At 37.4% G+C, this 20975-nt stretch overlaps 3 protein-coding genes across 3 annotated transcripts; all 3 read left to right on the forward strand.

The window, feature by feature from the left end:
* The first annotated feature begins 2755 nt into the window (after positions 1–2755).
* On the forward strand, positions 2756–4289 carry LOC116413772 (uncharacterized). Its single transcript, XM_031914544.2, has 2 exons — positions 2756–2868; positions 4004–4289. Exons 1-2 carry the CDS (start codon positions 2791–2793, stop codon positions 4262–4264), a joined length of 339 nt encoding a protein of 112 aa, XP_031770404.2. The 5' UTR covers positions 2756–2790; the 3' UTR covers positions 4265–4289.
* Positions 4290–12602: 8313 nt separating this feature from the next.
* On the forward strand, positions 12603–15071 carry LOC116413733 (uncharacterized). Its single transcript, XM_031914392.2, has 2 exons — positions 12603–12725; positions 14025–15071. Exons 1-2 carry the CDS (start codon positions 12675–12677, stop codon positions 15069–15071), a joined length of 1098 nt encoding a protein of 365 aa, XP_031770252.2. The 5' UTR covers positions 12603–12674.
* Positions 15072–16518: 1447 nt separating this feature from the next.
* Positions 16519–17924, forward strand: LOC116413764 (uncharacterized). The gene is made up of 2 exons (XM_031914507.2): positions 16519–16594; positions 17168–17924. Exons 1-2 carry the CDS (start codon positions 16550–16552, stop codon positions 17540–17542), a joined length of 420 nt encoding a protein of 139 aa, XP_031770367.1. The 5' UTR covers positions 16519–16549; the 3' UTR covers positions 17543–17924.
* Positions 17925–20975: the final 3051 nt, after the last annotated feature.

Here is a 20975-nt window from a genome sequence, read left to right on the forward strand (position 1 = left end):
TCTGTGTTGTAAATAATGAATAAATAACTAAAATAATCTTATCTCAGTAATATAAATCCTTAAAATAAAAGATTAAATTTACCAGAGGGAGACTTTGTTCGAAAGTCGATTGCTTGGGCACCTCTGTCCTATTCGTGTTTCAACCGTGAAGCAGTTGTTTGCATGACTGTGTTTCGGTTTGAAGGGTGGGATATGGCGTGAATTTACTAGGTACAGAGGAATAACACCTGAGTCCTCAGGAATGGCAACGCATGGGGGGTATCATGGGCGAAACAGTATACTCTGTTATGTCCATGGTACTGCTCATGTCTATAGGCGACGGTTACCACTTTTCATCAGGTGGGCTGTCAACTTGTTTGCCATTTTAAGTTGTATAAAAAAAAGATCATCAAAGGTTGAGTAGTCTTATTTTTAATAGGTGAACGGAATGGCACCCTCGCCTGCGCTAACGGTATACGCTAAATGAAATATAAATAAATAACAACGGTATATGCTGCTGAAGTACTGTCAAGGGCGTTCTTCTCTAGATTTTCTGTACGATTCTAGAATAAGGGCATACGGGTATGCAACCCCGGCCTCCCGAGCAGCTGCAATCCCTTGCATTTGCCCTTTCTTTTTCCGCATAAGTCCCTTATTCCTTTCATTTACCAACTTCCTTTATGCATTTCCAACGTTCCCTCCCTTTTTTCCTCAATCCTTTCCTTCATACCGTAGGTGGCGGGTACCACCAATAAATGCATTCCCAAAGAGGGTTGATATCAGGCAGACAGCCGGTTATAAAACTATGAGTCCAATCTTTTTGTAATATGGATAAAAACAGATTACACCGACCCCAAATAATAAGTGGGACAAGGGTAGGAAGATGATGATGATATGCTGCTGAAGTACCAGTTAGGGGTGATAGATGAGAATGAAAGCAGGTTAACTACTAATCATGACGAATCCGACAAGAATTAAATATTTCGGTTTCCGGAGGGATCTGCATAGTGGTAGCTAACTGCCAAGGGGATACATATATCTGCCACGCCTGTATCCCATTAGGGTAGGCAGAAACAATGGAACGCCAAGTACTTCGATTCAAACAGATCCTCGCTTCCTCTACATTCATCAATCTTTTCATACACTCTCACCAGTATATTTCTAGCAATGGAACTGTTAAACGGACTATTCTGTTTCCCCCATGTTGACTAGGAAGAATTTGGTTGATAACATAGACACCAAATTCTTTAAAAGCGTAATTTTTGGATTAAGCTATCAGATTTCGGATCATTAATGATTGAAATTGGATGAAGCAATGGATGTATGCAAGAATGCTTATTGCCCATATGCCTTGGGTACTTGATTATCTTTGCTATATTTGGTAATGGAGCTGAACTGAAGATGAGAATATTGGGGCTTATGTTTTAAAGATGTTTTAAGAGGGATGCTAAGAGGGATCGGTATACACCGGAGGGGCACCAGTGAAGGATGATAGATGAGGATGAAACAGGTCAGTTAGCCAATCGTGACGAATTCAACGAGAATTGTTCACTATGGTTTCCAGAGGGAACCACGTGGAAGTCGACCTGATAGGGTATATTGCTAATAATGGGGCTATTTGACCACATTACTAACAATCCCCCTGTTATGAGGCTTTTTTTTAATGGGTAAAAATGGCATGGTAACCCCGCCTGCGCTAACGGTATACAGTGACGGGGCACCAGTGAGAGGTGATAGGTAAGGATGAAAAAGCAAGTCAATTAGCCCATCGTGACGAATTCAACGATAAATCAGTCACGATAGTTTCCAGGAGGAAACCTGATAGGGCATATTACTAGCAATGGGACTGTCAAACTCCATTGCTAACAATCCCTTTCCCCATTGTTATAAGCCTTATGTTAGGAGTGGTTAATGTATAAATTATTAGCTTTTACTTGCGACTTTGTCCGCGTGACCGGGATATGTTCACTCACCGGGATAAAACATATGTCCTTCTCCATCCCATATAGAACGTGCATATCAAATTTTTTTAGTGGTAGGTCAAGCTGTTAAGGCTCTAAGAAGTAATAAACAAATACAATTTCGTATTTGTAATATTAATAAGGACTCATCATCATCATCATATTAGCTGGTAACTGTCCACTGCTGAACATAGGCCTTCCCCATAAGGGGGGTTTGCCAGTAGTTGCCACGCTTAACAGGCGGGTTGGCAACCGTAGTCAGGCTTACCGCAGTTAGTCTTTTGGTGATGTTTGAAGCAAGGGAAGCTGTTGCCCATACCTTGATCATTAAGTTCTTTAGTCGTCTTTTACGACACCCATGGGAAAGGAAGAAATTAATAAGAATGAATAAAAATAGCTGTACGTTCCCACCATAGAATAGTCCACCACTTCTTTTCCCCTTGGTGTTTGTGACACGCGACTAAGGGAACTTAATAGTGGAGGCATTGGCAGCACGTCCCTGATAAATCATCACCAAAATCTCACTTCGATTGATTGCCAATCGTGGCAACTACTGGCAAAACTCCCCTTATGGAAGGCCTATGTTCTACAGTGGACTTTTGATATCATCATCATCATCATCATCAATTACAAATAATATAAACTAGTTATAAAGTTGACGTACAAAACAGTTCCCTGTTTGTAATACATAATCGACATAGCGCATGCAATTTCCTAAAAAATTACAAAATATATTTACGGTTGCAATTTCATATTGCAACTGTAAATATATATTTTTTACTTGTAGCAATAAGTTATTCAACATAATGATAATACAAAGAAATAAAGTACATAAAGTCAATGGCATATAATGACCGTGCCAATCTATTGGAATCCAATTGCAGACATGTTGGCGCGACTGATTCTCGTATTTACTCTGTATAACAGTGTAAGTTTCTTTTTTAACATTAATCTAGAACTTTTTTTATGCAATTTAGAATGGCAAACAAGCTGACGGCCCACCTGATGGAAAATAGTAACCGTCGCCTATAGACATGAGCAGTACCTTGGACATAACAGAGTATACTGTTTCACCCATGATACTCCCCATGTGTTGCCTTTCCCGGGGATTCAGATGTTATTCCTCTGTACCCTGTAAATTCACTATCATATCTCACTCTTCAAAACTAAACACAACCATGCAATCACAACTGCTTCACGGTAGAAACATGAATGAGACAGAAGTACCCAAGCAAACGACTTTTGTACAAAGTCTTCCTCTGGTGTTTATTTTGTTTTGGTTTAAAGAGTGGGATACAGCAGTTAAAATACAGGGTACAGAGGTATAACGATATAGTCCTCAGGAATGGCAATATTTAAGCGATATCATGGTGCTTTTCATGTCTTTAGGCGACTGTTAATACTTTCCGTCGGGTTTAGTAGATTAACTTCTTTACCATTGTAAGTTATATAGAAAAACTACTGCTACTATGTATGTGTGTGTATAAAAAGATTGATGAATGTGGAAGAAGCGAAGGAGGTTTGTTTGAATTTGCATTTGGCGTTCCATTGTTTCTGCCTACCCATTAGGGAGACAGGCGTCACAGATATGTATGTATGTATGTATGTACTATTGCTACTACTAGAAGTTTCAGAGGATAAATAAATAAAATATCCTACAATTAGATTAGTTTATATACATCTATATTTATGGTTATTTAATTAGAATTATTTTGTTTAATTCCGCTACCATCAGTATGTGTGCGACTGCCAACACTCGAAGATTGACCACCACTATTACTAGCAGAAGTTCCACAACCTTCCATATTAGCCATCAATCTCCGACTCTCATGAGAGGGATTTTGCCAGCAATTGTCATGCTTGGCAAGCGGGTGGTCAACCGTAATTAGGTTCTAATAATGTTTTAAGAGAGACTCTACTGCCCATCCCTGGACTATTAAGCTCCCTTAGTCGTCTCTTACTACATCCACGAGAAAGAAAAGGGTGGAATATTCTATGTCGGTACCTCATGGCCAAACAAATAATATTAGTATATAATTAAATATATATATAATTGATTTCAGGTTATATGCCAATTTGGTATACCAATGTCATCGTGTGACCAACTCTTTCTCCCACCACTGCCAGTCATGCAGCCACCGTTATGCGATTTGGCATATACAGAATTAGCCATGCCAGTCGGTCTGGCGAGCCCGTTTTTGCCAGCGGCGTCGCCTGTTTCCGCTTTGGCACCGACGTTATCTCCGTTATTGCCAGCAGCGTGCCCTTGTAACTGCAGAAGTCACTATTTGAAGAAAATTCCAATACTACCTCCTTGTATTTAAGTGAATAAAATAGTTGTTTTTTTTTTGTATATTTTGTTTTTTATTGTTTTTGTTTTCTGATATGTTGATTGATTGATTATTAATCAATCAATCTTTTTGTGATTTCAACGTTTTATTTTGCATGGATACATATAATGTTTGTTTATTTATTTATTTAAATTGTGATACAATATATAATAGGTAACAATAGATGGTAAAACAAGATAAGTCCTCTGTGATCAACCCCTAAATCGAGGTATACAAATTCGCAATTATATAAGAAAAAACAAATTATATAAAAAAATCAACAAGGTCACATTTATACATAGTAAAAAAATTATAATATTATGGAAATTTATTACATTTATCTTCAAGGAAATCGTCAATTGAATAGTATGTTCTGTTTATTAGGTATTCATATAGTTTAGTTTTAAATTTTTTTATGTCATCTATATCTGTGAGGGATTTAGGTAAGTTATTATATATTCTAGGTGCCATCCCTGAGACACTTTTAGTGAATAATGTCGTTCTATGTGGTTTTGAAATGATTTTGTGGTGCTATTATTTTTTAAATTGTTATATTTATTTAAATTATTTTTAAAAAATAAAACCAGCTCAAAAATATATAATTGTACTGCTATTGTGGGCGATATTATGGACTGTATATTGATGTATATGATGTAATTAAACAATGGGTTTAAAAGGAAAATAACTATAATACAGAAAACTATGAAAAATAGACTACGACAGTAAAGAGCAAAAGTGACAATTGTAAAAATAAAAGTATAAAAATACAATAAAAATAAAAACCTTTAAAAATAACTAAGGAGTTCGCAACAACTATATTGTTGTTACTCTAAGTTTAATTTAGTTGATTGCAATTATTAGCGATGTCGTATGCATTTAGTTAAATCTTGTATTTATTTTTGAAAACATGTAATTGTCTTTTTATGTTTGCTGTTTTTTTATTATGAACTTTTTTGAGCTGTTGGTTTTTCTTTAAAAAAGTAATAAAATAAAACAATGTAATAAATTTCTCAATCCTAGTTGTAATTGTATTCCGTATTGGTTAGTACAAACATTTATAAATATTTATACGCTCGCATCACAGTCGCTCATGACTAAGGGTCCCGGATGGTCTCGAACCTAGTTGTATTTCGACTAAAATACACGTAAGTAAAACCGGTTGTTCTTATGAAACTTTTAACAATAAAAATTATAATTAAGTCTAATTGAATAAAAACTCTGTTTTGAAATAACATTTTGTTTAAGTAAACATAATTTTTAATGTAATTTCAATTGAGAAAAATGGACAAGAAAACTCAGCTGTAATTCTTTTAGCAAACAAGTTCAATTAAAAAGTAATGAAATTGTTTGAATACCTACAAATAATCAAACAATATCGGTTATAACTCGCGGCTTGGCTTCGTTTAATAATATAAAACATCGTTATGTTAATATTGATATCTTTATTTATTATATTTATTTATAATTAAATTTTAATGCACAATAAAATTTTATCTACAATTTGGCGGACTTAACACCGGACGGTGTTCTCTACCAGTCAACCATTGGACAAACCGAGAAATACGTAGGCGGTGCATTATTGAATAGAGGAAATATAAAGCAACACTTGATATATTTATATATTATAAACATATAACGGGACTAATATAAACATATACATAATAAAAAAAAAATATTCACTATTGCACTTTCAAAAAAAATACAGCGATTAGTTTAACAACTTGTGAGCAAGGGTGGGCTTATCTCTGAAAGAGATCTCTTACAGCCAAATCAGTGTAATAAGAAAATGATTAGCGGGTAATTTAGTGTAAGAAAGGTACAGGAAAAAAGATACACAAGGTAAATAGAATACAAATAAAATAAATATATCCAAATTATATATATATATATATATATATATATATATATATATATATGTGTGTGTGTGTGTGTGTGTGTGTGTGTGTGTGTGTGTGTGTGTGTGTGTGTGTGTGTATTAACCTATTTTATTTTTTTACTAAATAGACACCTAATATTTGTTATATGTACTACTAGAATTTATATTGTAAAACGAATCCTGCTTCCTACAGGACAGACTCAGCCTAGTCTAGGAAACAATGATAAACTTTATACTTATACACATACTTTAAGAATAAATACATTTTCATTTTTTATTATTGATATAATATTTTATTTTGGGCCATAATTGTGGTAAAAATTTCACTGTACCTTTGTTTTTGGAGAATTCTGAGAGCTTTTTCAACTGCGGTTGCCAAATCACCGCGCCTCCCAGGTGTGGTAAATACTGGCAAAACACTCTAACGTCTATGGGCGAGGCCTATGTTCAATAGTGGACAGTTAATGGCTAAAATATTTATGTTGTACCTGACTTTGTACAAAAGTCGTTTGCTTGGGTACTTCTGTACCATTCGTGTTTTAACCGTGAAGCAGTTGTGTTTGCATGGCTGTGTTTCGATTTGAAGGGTGGGATATGGCAGTGAATTTACTGGGTACAGAGGAATAACACTTTAGTCCTCAGGAAAGACAACGCATGAAGGGTATCATGGGCGAAGCAGCATACTTTTATATGTCCATGGTACTATTCATGTCTATAGGCGACAGTTACTATTTGTCATCAGGTGAGCCGTCAGCTTCTTTATCATTTATAGTTGCATAAAGTGTGTGTGTATGTATGTATATATATATATGTATGTGTGTGTGTGTGTATATATGTATTTTGCATATATAAAAACCGTTCAATTGTGTCATCACGCAAATGTTAATACGATTCATGGCTTAACATAGATATAAATTTGATTATGTATTGACTGTAATTCAGCTGTACATTTTCCAAAAAAATAAATAGATAAATAAATAAAAAACTATGATATTATTATAATTCCTAGTTCGATTACTTAATAACAATTTCGCTCCGATTTCGCACGGTTTTTTGAAAATAAAATACCGCTAATATTACTTGGTGACAATGTTGCTTTCTCTAAATGAATGAAATTCATAAACACAAATAACGTTTAACCGATTTTAAAAGTTCTTTCACGTATAGAAAGCTACTTTATCAGCGAGTAACATGGGCTATATTGTATTAAAAAGAAGACTGCGCGAAGCCGGGATAAGTTTGGTAGTTATATTACAATGTATTATGTTACAATATATACTGTGTGGGACCGGCATGGAATGGGCCACTCCTTGCTATCTCGTGGGTGTCGTAAGAGGCAGCTAAGTAAACTTAATAGTCGAGGGATAGGCAGCAGCGTCCCTCTTCAAACATCACCAAAGCCTAACTACGGTTGTCAACTAGTCTGCCAGCGTGGAAACTTCTTGAAAATCTCCCCTTATGGGCCTGGCCTATATTTAGGCAGGGCACCAGTGAAGGATGATAGGTGAGGATGAAGCAGGTCAGTTAGCCCATCGTGATGAAATCAACAATAGTTCACAATGGTTTCCAGGGGGAACCACGCGGAGGTCGACCTGATAGGGCATATTGCTAGCAATGGGACTGTCAAACTCCATTGCTAACAATTCCTTCCCTCCCCCCTTCCCCGTGGCCTATATTCAGCAGTGGACAGTCCGTGGACAGACAGTGGATATGAATTTTTTATACTACCTTAATGGCAAACCAGTATACGATCCGTCTGATGGTAAAGGGGGTTACCATAGCATATGGACGCCTGTAATACCAGGAATGTCATGCGCGCATTGTCGACCCTAAAGACACTTTAATACGCTCTGTTTGAAGAACCCTATACTGTAGACTGTAGGGGAAGCCTCTGTAGGAAGATCATTCCACAATCTGATTGTTCGTGGGAGGAAGTTCCTCTGAAACTACTTCTGTGCGTGGGCATTTTGGTTCTAAGATGTGAGAACAGATTCCCTGCTGATAGTGAGCGGTGCAATGGTGAATCATAATGATGATGATGATATTTAGTTATAAATATCGACAAGGAGTTCACCCTCATACCCTAGAGCCAAGATGATTACGTACAACACTATTTCAGAGATGTTTCCTCTCACAAACGTTCAGGTTATGCAAAAAACTCGCTGCCGAGGTTTTTCCAAGAGACTACAGCATGGAGTTCTTCAAAAGGGGAGTAAAGAGGTTTCTTCAGGGTCGGTAACGCGCGCGTAATACCCCTGGTATTGTTGGCGTTTATGAGTTCTGGTAACCGCTTACTATACTGGGTACAGCGGAATAACACCTGAGTCCTCAGGAATGGCAACGCATGGGGGGTATCATGGGCGAAACAGTATACTCTGTTATGTCCATGTCTGCTCATGTCTATAGGCGACGGTTACCACTTTCCATCAGGTGGGCCGTCAACTTGTTTGCCATTCTAAGTTGTATAAAAAAAGGTTGGCTGTATGCTTGATTGCCACTTCAGTGGTATATAAAAAAAAAAATATAACCTTAATTCGACAAAATAAAACTACCATTTTCTCAGTACACTTTATTATAATTGTACGTTCGTTTAGCACGTTCGTTTCTAGGAATAGCAAAAAATTTAAATCACCACTCTGTTAAGTTAAAGCGAAAGATGTTAAGAGAGAATGATATTTGTAGAATGTATAATGTAAACGTTTATTAATACAGTAATAATAGTAATATAATAGTAAAGAAGGAGAACAATAGAAAATATAAAAAAGGTATAATATTAAGACGATATGTGTGCCGTGGCGCCAACAACAACATTCCTTTTGATATACGCATGCGCGGCCTGCGCGCGCAACCCGTAGTCGCCGAGCGCCTGCGCGTCCTGCGCGCGCATAGTAACATAAAAAAAGTTGCGTGCGCGACCGACCGTATTACATATATATATAAAATATTTACGCTTGTCTGCGTGTTTTTACAAAATAAATAAAATATATAATTTTATAAGTATGCTACATCACCCCCCTCTAGAGACCGTCTCACGGGCGATAATATTTAGGGAAGTGAACAGTACGACCTGATCTCGTCTTGCGGATATCATTTCTTCCAGTTTTGTTTGTCGTAGTGTGTTGTGGCGAATTTGTGGAAGAAGTGTTTGTATTGTGTGTTGTGTTATGATTGTTTTGTGTGTGATTGCTTGATGATTGATTACTAGATGTGTGTGTATCTGGTGTGGTTGTACTCTTGTATGTGTTAATGTTCAGTAGCAGCTGTAGTTCTGGATCGGATTGTTGTGCTTTCGCTAACAGCTCTAAGTCCACTGGTTGAACTATTTCTTCTACGCGTGAAAGGGTATCAGCTACTACGTTATTCTTACCTGAGATGTGCCTGATATCTGTTGAAAACTGCGAAATGAAGTCTAAGTGTCTGAACTGTCTTGGAGAGCAATTTTCCTTTCTTGAGTGAAAAGCGAAACATAAGGGTTTATGGTCTGTATAAATAATAAAGTTTCGTGCTTCTACCATGTGCCTGAAATATTTGATTGTTTCGTATATCGCCAACAACTCCCGATCATATGGAGAATATTTTCGTTGGGTTGAATTTAATTTTTTAGAAAAGAATGCCAGAGGTTGCCATCCTTCATTTTCTTTGTACTGCTGTAGCACTGCACCTATTGCTGTGTCAGATGCGTCTGTAACGATTTCTAGTCTGGGTGTGCTAACAGAGCTGCTTCACAGAGTCCCTTCTTACAGGCCGTGAATGCTTCGAGTTCCTTTGGAGAGAATGTGACAGGATGAGAGCCTTTTACCGAGCCTACTAATAAAGAATTTAAGGGGTCTTGGTGTTGGGCAGCATCAGGAATGAATCTCCTATAAAAATTAAGCATACCCAAGAATCTCCTTAGTTCCCGTATTGTTTTTGGCACCGGAAAGTTCTGTATAGCTTCGACCTTGGAGGAAAGCGGCTTAGTACCATCAGCAGATATGAGGTATCCTAAAAACTTTACCTCGGTAGCACCAAATACACATTTCGAGGTGTTAATTACCATACCGTATTCGCGTAGTCTAGTAAACAGCTGTCTTAGATGGTGCTTGTGCTCCTCTTCATCTTTCGAGAAGACTAGGAAGTCATCCAAATAAAGGAATGTAAAATCAAGTCCTCTCAGCATCTCGTCCACAAAACGTTGAAACGTCTGTCCGGCATTACGAAGTCCGAACGTCATGAACGGAAATTCATAAAGACCGAACGGCGTCGTGATCGCGGTTTTCTTGATATCCCCGGCGTTTACAGGGATTTGATGGTAAGCTTTCACCAAATCAATGGTAGAGAACACTTTGCAGCCTGAGAGATTATGGGCAAAGTCCTGGATATGACGTATAGGATATTTGTCAGGTATTGTTCGTGCGTTTAACATTCTATAGTCGCCACATGGACGCCAGCCATTATCTTTTTTAGGTACAAGATGGAGTGGTGAGGACCAGGACGACTCGGAAGGTGTACATATACCATTCATAAGCATTTCAGCAAATTCCTGTTTAGCTATTTTTAATTTGTCAGGAGCTAACCTGCGTGGTGTTGATGTAACTGGCGGGCCAGGAGTTGTACGTATGTGGTGTACAGTGTTGTGACTGGGGATGCGGTGTGTACCATGTGGACGAGTAATATCAGTATATTCCCTAAGTATACTGTGATATATAGACTCACCCATGATACTTTTTACCGAAGAAATGATATCACAAGACTGAGCAGGCGAAGCCGGGGTCGCGAGGGTTGTATTGTTATCGATCAAGCGTTGGTTCCTGCAATCAACAACAATATTAAAATATGACAAAAAATCGACACCGATTATCGCCCTTGTTACGTCCGCAACAACAAATCCCCAAGCGAAGTCACGACGCAAGCCTAGGTTTAATACTAAATGTACATAACCATATGTTGCAATTGTAGTGCCGTTTGCTGCACATAATTGATAATCCGATTTTGGTCGACGTTCTTTTAGATAAGTACGAGGGAAAACACAGAGGTCACTACCCGTGTCTACTAGAAATTGCGTCTTCGTTTTCTTATCTGTTACAAATAGGCGACCATTTGTAGTGCAATCGTTGGCCGCCATTACCGAATGTTGCGTTTCGCCAAAAAATCGCAGGGTTGAATGCATTTTCTAGCTTGATCACCGAATTTGGCATGGTACCAGCAATTGGGGTACTTCTTATTGTTTGAAGCTGATCTTGATCGAGATTGTGATCTTTTTCGCAATCGGTTAAATGGTTGACGTTCGCTATTACGAGATATTTTGTCTAACCTTGTAGTGAGAGCGGAGACTTGTTTTGTGAGCTCTTCTATTTGCTGGTTTAGGTGATTAATACACATACCAGAAGATGTTGCTACCGATGTGGATGCTACTTGCAGAATTGGAGGTACAACGTCATGTATTCTGTCTGCCAACTCGGCTAGTTCTTCTAGTGAGGCTTTCGGTTGTGATGCAATAATTGTCTGTGTACTTGCTGGTAGACGACTGGTCCATATAGTACGTAAAACCCTTCCGGCACCCCAGGCCCAGCAAGATTCTGGAGATGTCTGACGAACTGAGAAGGTTTGCGATCACCAGCTCTTCATGAATGAGGAGTTGTTTAACCTTCTTCTCTCTCGATGCTGACAATCGTTTAATAAGTTCAGTTTTAAGTCTGTCGTATTTGTTAGCCATCGGTGGGTTTGTGATGACATCTTCTACTTCCGCTGCATATTGTGGTTCCAATTGGCTTATAGCGTAGTAAAACTTCGTGGAGTCTGCAGTAATGGTGGCTAGTTGAAATTGCCCCTCTAATTGTGCGAACCACAAAGCAGGTTTTTCAGGGTAGAATGGAGGTACCCTGACTCCCACACGGCAGGATTCCATGTTCTGTGCGCCTGGCTCCACGGTCATCTTGATAATCGTGAACAGTTTGAGGTCACCAGTAAAGCGAAATGATATTAAGAGAGAATGATATTTGTAGAATGTATAATGTAAACGTTTATTAATACAGTAATAATAGTAATATAATAGTAAAGAAGGAGAACAATAGAAAATATAAAAAAGGTATAATATTAAGACGATATGTGTGCCGTGGCGCCAACAACAACATTCCTTTTGATATACGCATGCGCGGTGCGCGCGCAACCCGTAGTCGCCGAGCGCCTGCGCGTCCTGCGCGCGCATAGGTACATCAAACCAGCTGCGTGCGCGACCGACCGTATTACATATATATATAAAATATTTACGCTTGTCTGCGTGTTTTTACAAAATAAATAAAATATATAATTTTATAAGTATGCTACAAAGTATTACAATAATTTTGACCTTACAAAACTTATTGTTATGTAAAACGCTTTACTTTTGTGATAAAAAAATTACATTATTTTTTCCATAACAGTACACAACCGGCCCAATGTGTAACTTAAACGAGTCGACAACACAATAAATTATGCAAACGCGATATCGAAAATCTTCAAATAGACCACGCCACGTACTTCGACACACTGTGGTCTAGTTTCTACAAAATGAAGTCCAAAATTTATGTATTAATAATAATACATTTTATTTCCGCTCAGGTGAGTTTTTATTTTCATTCACGAATAGCTGTTACTCGCGGGATGTTGTTTTTTTATGCAACTTAGAATGGCGAACAATCTGACGGCCCACTTGATGGAAAGTGGTAACCGTCGCCTATAGACATGAGCAGTACCATGGACATAACAGAGTATACTGTTACGCCCATGATACCCCTATACGTTTCCATTCCTGAGGACACGGGTGTTATTCCTCTGTACTCTGTAAATTCGCTGCCATATCCCACCCTTTAAACCGAAACACAGCCGTCCAAACACAACTGCTTCACGGTAGAAACACATGAGATAGAAGTGCCCAAGCAAAAATATTATTGTTTGCCAGCAAACAAGCATACAGCCGGTCTGATGGTAAACGATCACTGTAGTCTATGGAAGCCTGCAATATCAGGAGTGTCACGTGCGCGTTGCCCACCATGAAACTCATAGAAAAACTCAATTTTTAATTTATAATGTTAGCAAAAGATTATCTTCTCCCTAATTTCTTTGTAGTATAGGCAGTGCGTATGAGTATAGGCGGCCCACTTGATGGAAAGTGGTAACTGTCGCCTATAGACATGAGCAGTACCATGGACATAACAGAGTGTACTGTTTCGCCCATGATACCTTCCATGCGTTGCCATTCCTGAAGACTCAGATATTATTCCTCTGTACCCTGTAAATTCACGCCATATCCCACCCTACAAACCGAAACACAGCCAGCAGCCACACACATAACTTAGTTATAACTTGTTCTACCTAAAACAAAATATAATATAAAATTGTTTATTTAAGCAAAAATACTCTGTCAAGTTCAAGATCAAATGAAACGTGACGATTGCATTAAAAATTATGCATTAGAAGCAAAGTAATTACTTAATTATATTGATTTTTAACTTATTACGATGTAATGTTATGAAATATTGAAATTTCCAATTGAATATGTTATTATATTCTATGTTAGGCATGGACATGGCATCTAGCGTGGCAACTACTGGCAAAATTCCTCTTATGGGGAAAGCTTATGTCCAGCAGTGGACAGTTAACGGCTGAAATAATAATAATAGGCATGGGCAATATTGAATATCGATCCGATATCTATATATTGGGTTCCTGTGGATAAACCCCATATCGATAACATCTAGATCGGTCGGGTATCTATTTTCGAATATATTAAAAGTATCCCATATAATTTATTTGTTATTGAACCAGTATATAGTTGCAATATCTATTGCAACTAAAATATATAGATATTGCTATATATTGCCCAGCTCTAGTATATACACCTTTTTATTTCCTTTACAGACAGTAACGTCCCAGGTACCCCCGTACGAGTGCAACATACCAGGCGTCAAATGTTATTACTCCACTCCGTTTGAAACTGCGGCTCTTAAAGCTACACCGATAATGTCTCCACTACCGCCATTGGCAAGCCCGTTACCGCCGCCGGCGACCCCATTACCAGTATTACCAAGTCCGGCACCGATAGTGGCAACTCCATTGCCACTCCCGGTAACTCCGTTACCAGCGTTTCCAAGTCCGGTACCAGTAATGCCAAGCCCTTTACCGCCACCATTGGCCCCATTACCAGTATTACCAAGTCCGGCACCGATAGTGGCAACTCCATTGCCACTCCCGGTAACTCCGTTACCAGCGTTACCAAGTCCGGTACCAGTAATGCCAAGCCCTTTACCACCACCAATGGCCCCTTTACCAGTATTTTTAAGTCCGGCACCGATAGTGACATCTCCAATGCCACTCTCGGTAACTCCATTACCAGCATTGCCAAGTCCGGTAGCTGTTATGCCAAGCCCTTTACCGCCACCAATGGCCCCATTACCAGTATTACCAAGTCCGGCACCGATAATGGCAACACCATTGCCGCTTCCGGTAACTCCCTTACCAGCGTTACCAAGTCCAGTACCGGTAATTCCAAGTCCGTTACCGCCACCGATGACCCCATTACCAATATTACCAAGCCCGGCACCGATAGCGGCAACTCCATTGCCACTTCCGGTAACTCCGTTACCAGTATTACCATGTCCGGCACCGATAATGGAAACTCCATTGCCACTCCCGGTAACTCCGTTACCAGTATTACCATGTCCGGCACCGGCAGTGACAGCTCCGTTGCCTCCACTAGAAAATCCGTTACCGCTAGTAGCAGACCTGTTACCGCCATTGGCAAGTCCGTTGCCGCCACTGGAAAATCCGTTATTGCCACTGGCAAGTAAATTACGGGATTTAGAAAATCCGTTGTTGCTATTGGAAAATTCGTTATCGTTGCCTGAGTCACTTCGTCGTAACTTAGGTATTGCTTACAACAAATCAATACCACCACCTTTTATATAATAAAGTTATTACTTATTTAATTGTAGTTTTATTGGAAGTTTTTTTTTTATACAACTTAGAATGGCAAACAAGCTGACGGTCCACCTGATGGAAAGTGGTAACCGTCGCCTATAGACATGAGCAGTACCATGGCCATAACAGAGTATACTGTTTCGCCCATGATACCCCCCATGCGTTGCCAATTCTCAGAACTCAATTGTATTCCTCTGTACCCAATAAATTCACGCCATATCCCACCCTTCAAACCGAAACACAGCCATGCAAACACAGCTGCTTCACGGTTGAAACACGAATGGGACAGAGATACCTAAGCAAGCAACTTTTGTACAAAGTCTCCCTCTGGTAAAGTGTTTAATTTATTTATTTTAATTTAATTTATTTAGTTGTAATGTAGTGTAATATAAATTGGACTCTCTTTTCCGCGTTTAGCCTCTCATTTGGGCCGCTGTGCGTATGAGTTGTGGCTAGTACAGCCAACCCAGTTCCGCTCAGAAGCACAGAACCTTCCTGGGATCTTCACAGACCTTACGGAGCGATCTTACGGCTCTGAGGCTAAACGTTGAGGGGCCACAGCTTCATTTTCCAGCATTACATGAGCAGCCGTTTCTTCAGCATCAAAACAGCCTCGAAATAGAGGGCTGTCTGTGGCTCCTATGTGAATTAGAAGAAAACTTGTGTAGCAATGTGTGTTTGTGTATGTATGTGCGTGTGGGTGTGGATGCGTGAGTGCGTGCGTGCGTGCGTGCGTTCGTGGGTGCGTGAATGCGTGCATGCGTGCTTACGTATTGAAGATTTTTTGCGTTTTGTAAATATCTCAAGAATGCAATCGAATTTCTACTACGTATTTTTACCGTGAAGCAGTTGTGTTTGTATGGCTGTGTTTCGGTTTGAAGGGTGGGATATGGCAGTGAATTTACTGGGTACAGAGGAATAACATTTGAGTCCTCAGGAATGGCAACGCATGGGGGGTATCATGGGTGAAACAGTATACTCTGTTATGTCCATGGTACTACTCATATCTATAGGCGACGGTTACCATTTTACATCAGGTGGGCCATCAGCTTGTTTGCCATTGTAAGTATCATAAAAAAATGCACATATGAAAAGTGCAATAAACATAACGGAACACGCTGTGACGTCCATTACCACTCCACTAATGCGTTTTATTTTTTGAGGACTAAGATATCTTATTAGGCTGTATACTTTTATGTCGTGGTTAAAAAAAAACAATTTGATTGCACCATTTATAAAATAATAAATACAGTTAATTTTAATGAGAAGTGATACAAAATGCGGCCTTATCACTTCTAATATTAATAATTACTTATCTAAGATAATAAGAAATATAGTTTCAAAAGATTTGATTATGTAATTACTGATATGACATCTTGATAGTGAATTACAGATAAGAAATTGATATTTAAATAAGTGAATTGTCGAAGAAAATATTATTTGAACATATTAATTAAACCAACAAAATGTTTCGACCATTGTCTTTTACAATACAACTCTTGTTAATTCATGTAAGTATATCTTTAAATATATTTTTTATTTAAAGTATTATAAACTATTAATTCTAAATTTAAACCCTAAATTAAAAAAAATAATATATTTTTTTACGACAGTGTTACTGCCATAGTTCAACCATAGATTAAAAATACATTCTTTATCTGTGGTTGAATTAAAACATTTCGAATTTAAAGAATTGACTGTATGGCTTAATTACCTTTACCTGCCTATATGGTAAACTGAAAAAAAAAACAACAAATAACATCTTTCTAATTTCATAAATAACTTCCAAAAATGAAACTTTGAGTGTAAATACTATTTAGATAAATATGTATTTCCTTCTTTCATATGGCTGTCATAAAAGGCGACTAAGGGAATTTAATGGTCAAGTGATTAGTAGCAGCGTCCCTCTTAAAACATCACTAAAATCTAACTGCAATTGTTAACTTGCTTGCCAAGCGTGGCAACTACTAGCAAAACCCTCCTTATGTCACCTATGTTCAGCAGTGGACAGTCAAGAGTTGATATAATATGTATAATAATAAAAAATATTTCTTTTTTTAAATTTTTAATTTGTTTTTTTTTAGGCAATCCTAGCACAGGTATTACTGCCAAGATCTGAATATGCGCCGAGAAACACAGAAATTAGTATATCTTCGTTCAAACATACGCCATTATCGTCAGAAAAAATTAACTCCATTGTCTCTGCGCTCCGCAAAACGCCTACCAACACGGCAGTGATGAACGATAAAAAAATGTACCTGGCAGAAATATTGAAACAGTCGGCCATACAGAGATTAATGCTGGCAGCTGACGCCAATAATAATATGCTAAAAAGAATACCCAATTCTGGCAACGATAAAAAAATAAAGGAAAACAATAAATATGTTATAAATACTGCAAATTTAGCGGCCATTATAAACAGTAATTTACGCAAGAGACTGGCTGAATCTAAACAATGATCTTCGCTTCATAATTTTCTAAAAAAAAAAAGATTGTTCTATTTTTAAAGTTGTTGCATACTGCGAATTTTATCACGTATTACGTATGTAAAAATTGAATTGAAGTTATAAACAATCCAGAAAAAAAAAACAGAATTGAAATTAAGTATTGATTCATTAATAAGTAAAAAAAAGGCGCGAAAAAAATGATAGTATGGGGAAAAATTCGCAGTGCACAATAACTCTTAGTAATTTATTTAATTTATTTTATCCCGCCTGCCAAACGTGGCAACTACTGGCAAAAACCATCAATAGAGGAATGTGTTCAGCAGTGGATATATTATTTGTACAGAAATATTGTAATTATTTAAAGAAGAGATGTCTAAAATATTATTTTACATTTTATTTTATATGAAATATTATTTACAACTGTACCCATCCCACCTATCATAGCATTATGGATCCTCTATAATGCTTACCATAATAATATTAAGTCAGCCTTAGATTATATAGTTAAAGCATCGAGTCTCAAAAACGGATCAAATTTTCGTCAGCTAATTGTCAAATTAGCTGACTTGTTTTTTTGTGTTCTTTATATTGTACTCACGCACACAATGTATCTTGACGTATATATATTTAATTATTTAATAAATAAATTGAGTTTTTACGTATTAAAAAGATAACAAAAATATTAAATAAATATAGAAGTTAAAAGGTAACACTCTGAACTATTTATCATGCAAAATTGTTATGAAAAAGTTGACCCGATTTTTTGGAAACATTTGTATGGAGACGCTCTATCTATATAATTTAACATGTCAGTAAACATCCATTGTAACATTATGGAAATATGAAAAATTAAATAAATATGAAATATGATATCTAAATAGCAACCAGCCACGCTTTCGCACGGTTTAAAATAATAAAATGTTATCTATGTTAGTTACTGATAATGTAGCTTTCTATAGGTGAAACAATTTTGAAAATCTATTGTTTTTTTTTATAATTTATCCTTAATATATATATATATATATATATATATATATATACACTGACACTTCCCTATGGTTGACTGGGAGTGAATGCTTTTAGCATTAAGTCCGCCATGTACACATATTTGTACTAATAAATAAATAAATACACAATACATAAATAAGGCATATAGTTCTTCTTCGTTCAATTTAAATGGCTGCCACCAATTTTGATTGATGACTCCGCCAACGTCATTGTTAGAGGCATATAGTTGAAACGAAATAAAATGAATTTATTTTGCTAGAATGCAAGTAGTTTTAGACGAAAGAGATTTACATTTCCCGTACACATTCTGCCTCTATATCGAATAAACCAACAGCATATTGCATTATAACACATAAAACAAACATTAAAAATAATACAATATTAATGCAAACGCCTTTTACAGGTTTATATCTATAATAAGTTTACTATTGTAATCTTTTGGAGGAAACAATAAAGTGTATCTATTAATTTATCTATCTATTTATCTTATTTTGAATTCCCATTTTTATTTATTTTAGAATAAACTGTATTAATTTATTTAAAAATAAACTTAGGTATATGATTGAAACATGGTTTAATTTTTAATGCAGTTAACTGCAAAATTAATGTTGTATTTATTTTATTGTTGAACATACTGTCCTGCGTGGTCCCGGTATAGAATAGGCCATCCCATCCCTTCCCGTGGGTGTCGTAAGAGGCGACTAAGAGACGCCGAGGAATTCTAAGAAACTTAATTTAATGATCTTCAAATATATATACACATGCTTGCTGTATGTAGACATATCTACATGCGTACCTCGCTTTACCTTAAGAATGAATGAATGAATGAATGAACGGTTTATTTTCTCTTCACAAAAGGTGGAATAAAGTAACAACATGAGGTACAATTTGAAATGAAGACCAGTTTTGTGAGAGACTGGTGCTTGCGGTAGGTTTAGAAGAACCTGTGTTACAAGTCACCAGTGCCCCATCTCCATGGACTACACAAATACAAGGCAACCAATTAGTGTTATAATACACAGATAACAATAATGAAAGGAATGGGCAGCAGCGTCCCTCTTAAAACATCTCTAAAGCATTTTTTTTTTATACTACTTAGAATGGCAAACAAGCTGACGGCCCACCTGATGGAAAGTGGTAACCGTCGCCTATAGACGTGAGCAGTAGCATGGACATAACAGAGTATACTGTTTCGCCCATGATACCCCCCATGCGTTGCCATTCCTGAGGACTCGGGTGTTATTCCTCTGTACCCAGTAAATATATATCCCACTCTTCAAACCGAAACACAGCCATGCAAACACAACTGCTTCACGGTTGAAACACGAATGGGACAGAGCAAACGACTTTTGTACAAAGTCTCCCTCTGGTAAGCCTAACTGCGGTTGCCAATAAGACCGCCTTTTGTACTTCATAAGTATAATATATTATTTTTATATTAGTTTTTAAACGGTACAGTAAATAATTAAAAAAATAAATATTTTCTGGTAAATTATACTTACCAACTTATTGTATTATTATTACTCAAGTAAACTTAATAAATATTTTTTAATAGTGTTTTTTATGCATCTACCACTAAGTTCGGAATGCAATTTTAGCTGAGAAGAACGGCCAAGAAACACAGCTGCTTGCTTCTTGCAGTTGCTTTCTTCAAATAATAATTAAGTGTACAACAAAAAAAAATTAAAAAATATGACTCGATAAAATGACTATCACAAATTTCGTGTTGGTAAAAGAAATAAAAAAGCTACAACGCTACAATCAATCACAGTATTCCTGAACAGACCGGTCCCTACTAGACTCACGCGTTCACGAGTATGACGGATGAGCCAGCCATCGTTGCGTTCAACTATATTATAGGGAGCCAAACAACCCGGCTTACCACGCTGCCACCTATGTGGAGATTAAAGTGACAATGAATTTTTTTTTTAATGGGTGACAATAGGATGGTAACCCCACCCGCGCTATCGATATACGCCGGCGGGGCACCAGTGAAGGATGATAGGTGAGAATGAAGCAGATCAGTTAGTCCATCGTGACTAATAAAATAAGAATTGTTCATGATAGTTTCCAGGGGGAACCACGTGGAGGTCGATCTAATAGGGTATATTGCTAGCAATGGGGCTGTCAAACTCCATTGCTAACAATCCCTTTCCCCCCGAGCATGACGTTTCGAGATACGTAATTACGTCAAAAATATCGATACTAAAATATATAATAAATCAATATACTAGAGGGACAATCAGTATACTAGAGGAAGACTTTGTACAAAAGTCGATTGCTTGGGTACCTCTGTCCTATTCGTGTTTCTACCGTGAAGCAGTTGTGTTTGCATGGCTGTGTTTCGGTTTGAAGGGTGAGATATGGCATTGAATTTACAGGGTACAGAGGGATAACACCTGAGTCCTCAGAATGGCAACGCATGGGGAGTATCATG

Source organism: Galleria mellonella, unplaced genomic scaffold (genome assembly GCF_026898425.1).
Source record: "Galleria mellonella isolate WM207_F2 unplaced genomic scaffold, CSIRO_AGI_GalMel_v1 utg424, whole genome shotgun sequence".
NCBI classification, from domain to species: Eukaryota; Metazoa; Arthropoda; class Insecta; order Lepidoptera; family Pyralidae; genus Galleria; species Galleria mellonella.

What these genes read in the sequence shown, in the direction of transcription:
- LOC116413772 (XM_031914544.2), top strand. Translation starts at nt 2,791, where the DNA reads ATGACCGTGCCAATCTATTGGAATCCAATTGCAGACATGTTGGCGCGA. An exon ending in TATTTACTCTGTATAACAGT is followed by an intron (nt 2,869 to 4,003) that starts GTAAGTTTCTTT and finishes AATTGATTTCAG; the next exon opens with GTTATATGCCAATTTGGTAT.
- LOC116413764 (XM_031914507.2), top strand. Translation starts at nt 16,550, where the DNA reads ATGTTTCGACCATTGTCTTTTACAATACAACTCTTGTTAATTCAT. An exon ending in TACAACTCTTGTTAATTCAT is followed by an intron (nt 16,595 to 17,167) that starts GTAAGTATATCT and finishes GTTTTTTTTTAG; the next exon opens with GCAATCCTAGCACAGGTATT.
- LOC116413733 (XM_031914392.2), top strand. Translation starts at nt 12,675, where the DNA reads ATGAAGTCCAAAATTTATGTATTAATAATAATACATTTTATTTCCGCT. An exon ending in TACATTTTATTTCCGCTCAG is followed by an intron (nt 12,726 to 14,024) that starts GTGAGTTTTTAT and finishes TTTCCTTTACAG; the next exon opens with ACAGTAACGTCCCAGGTACC.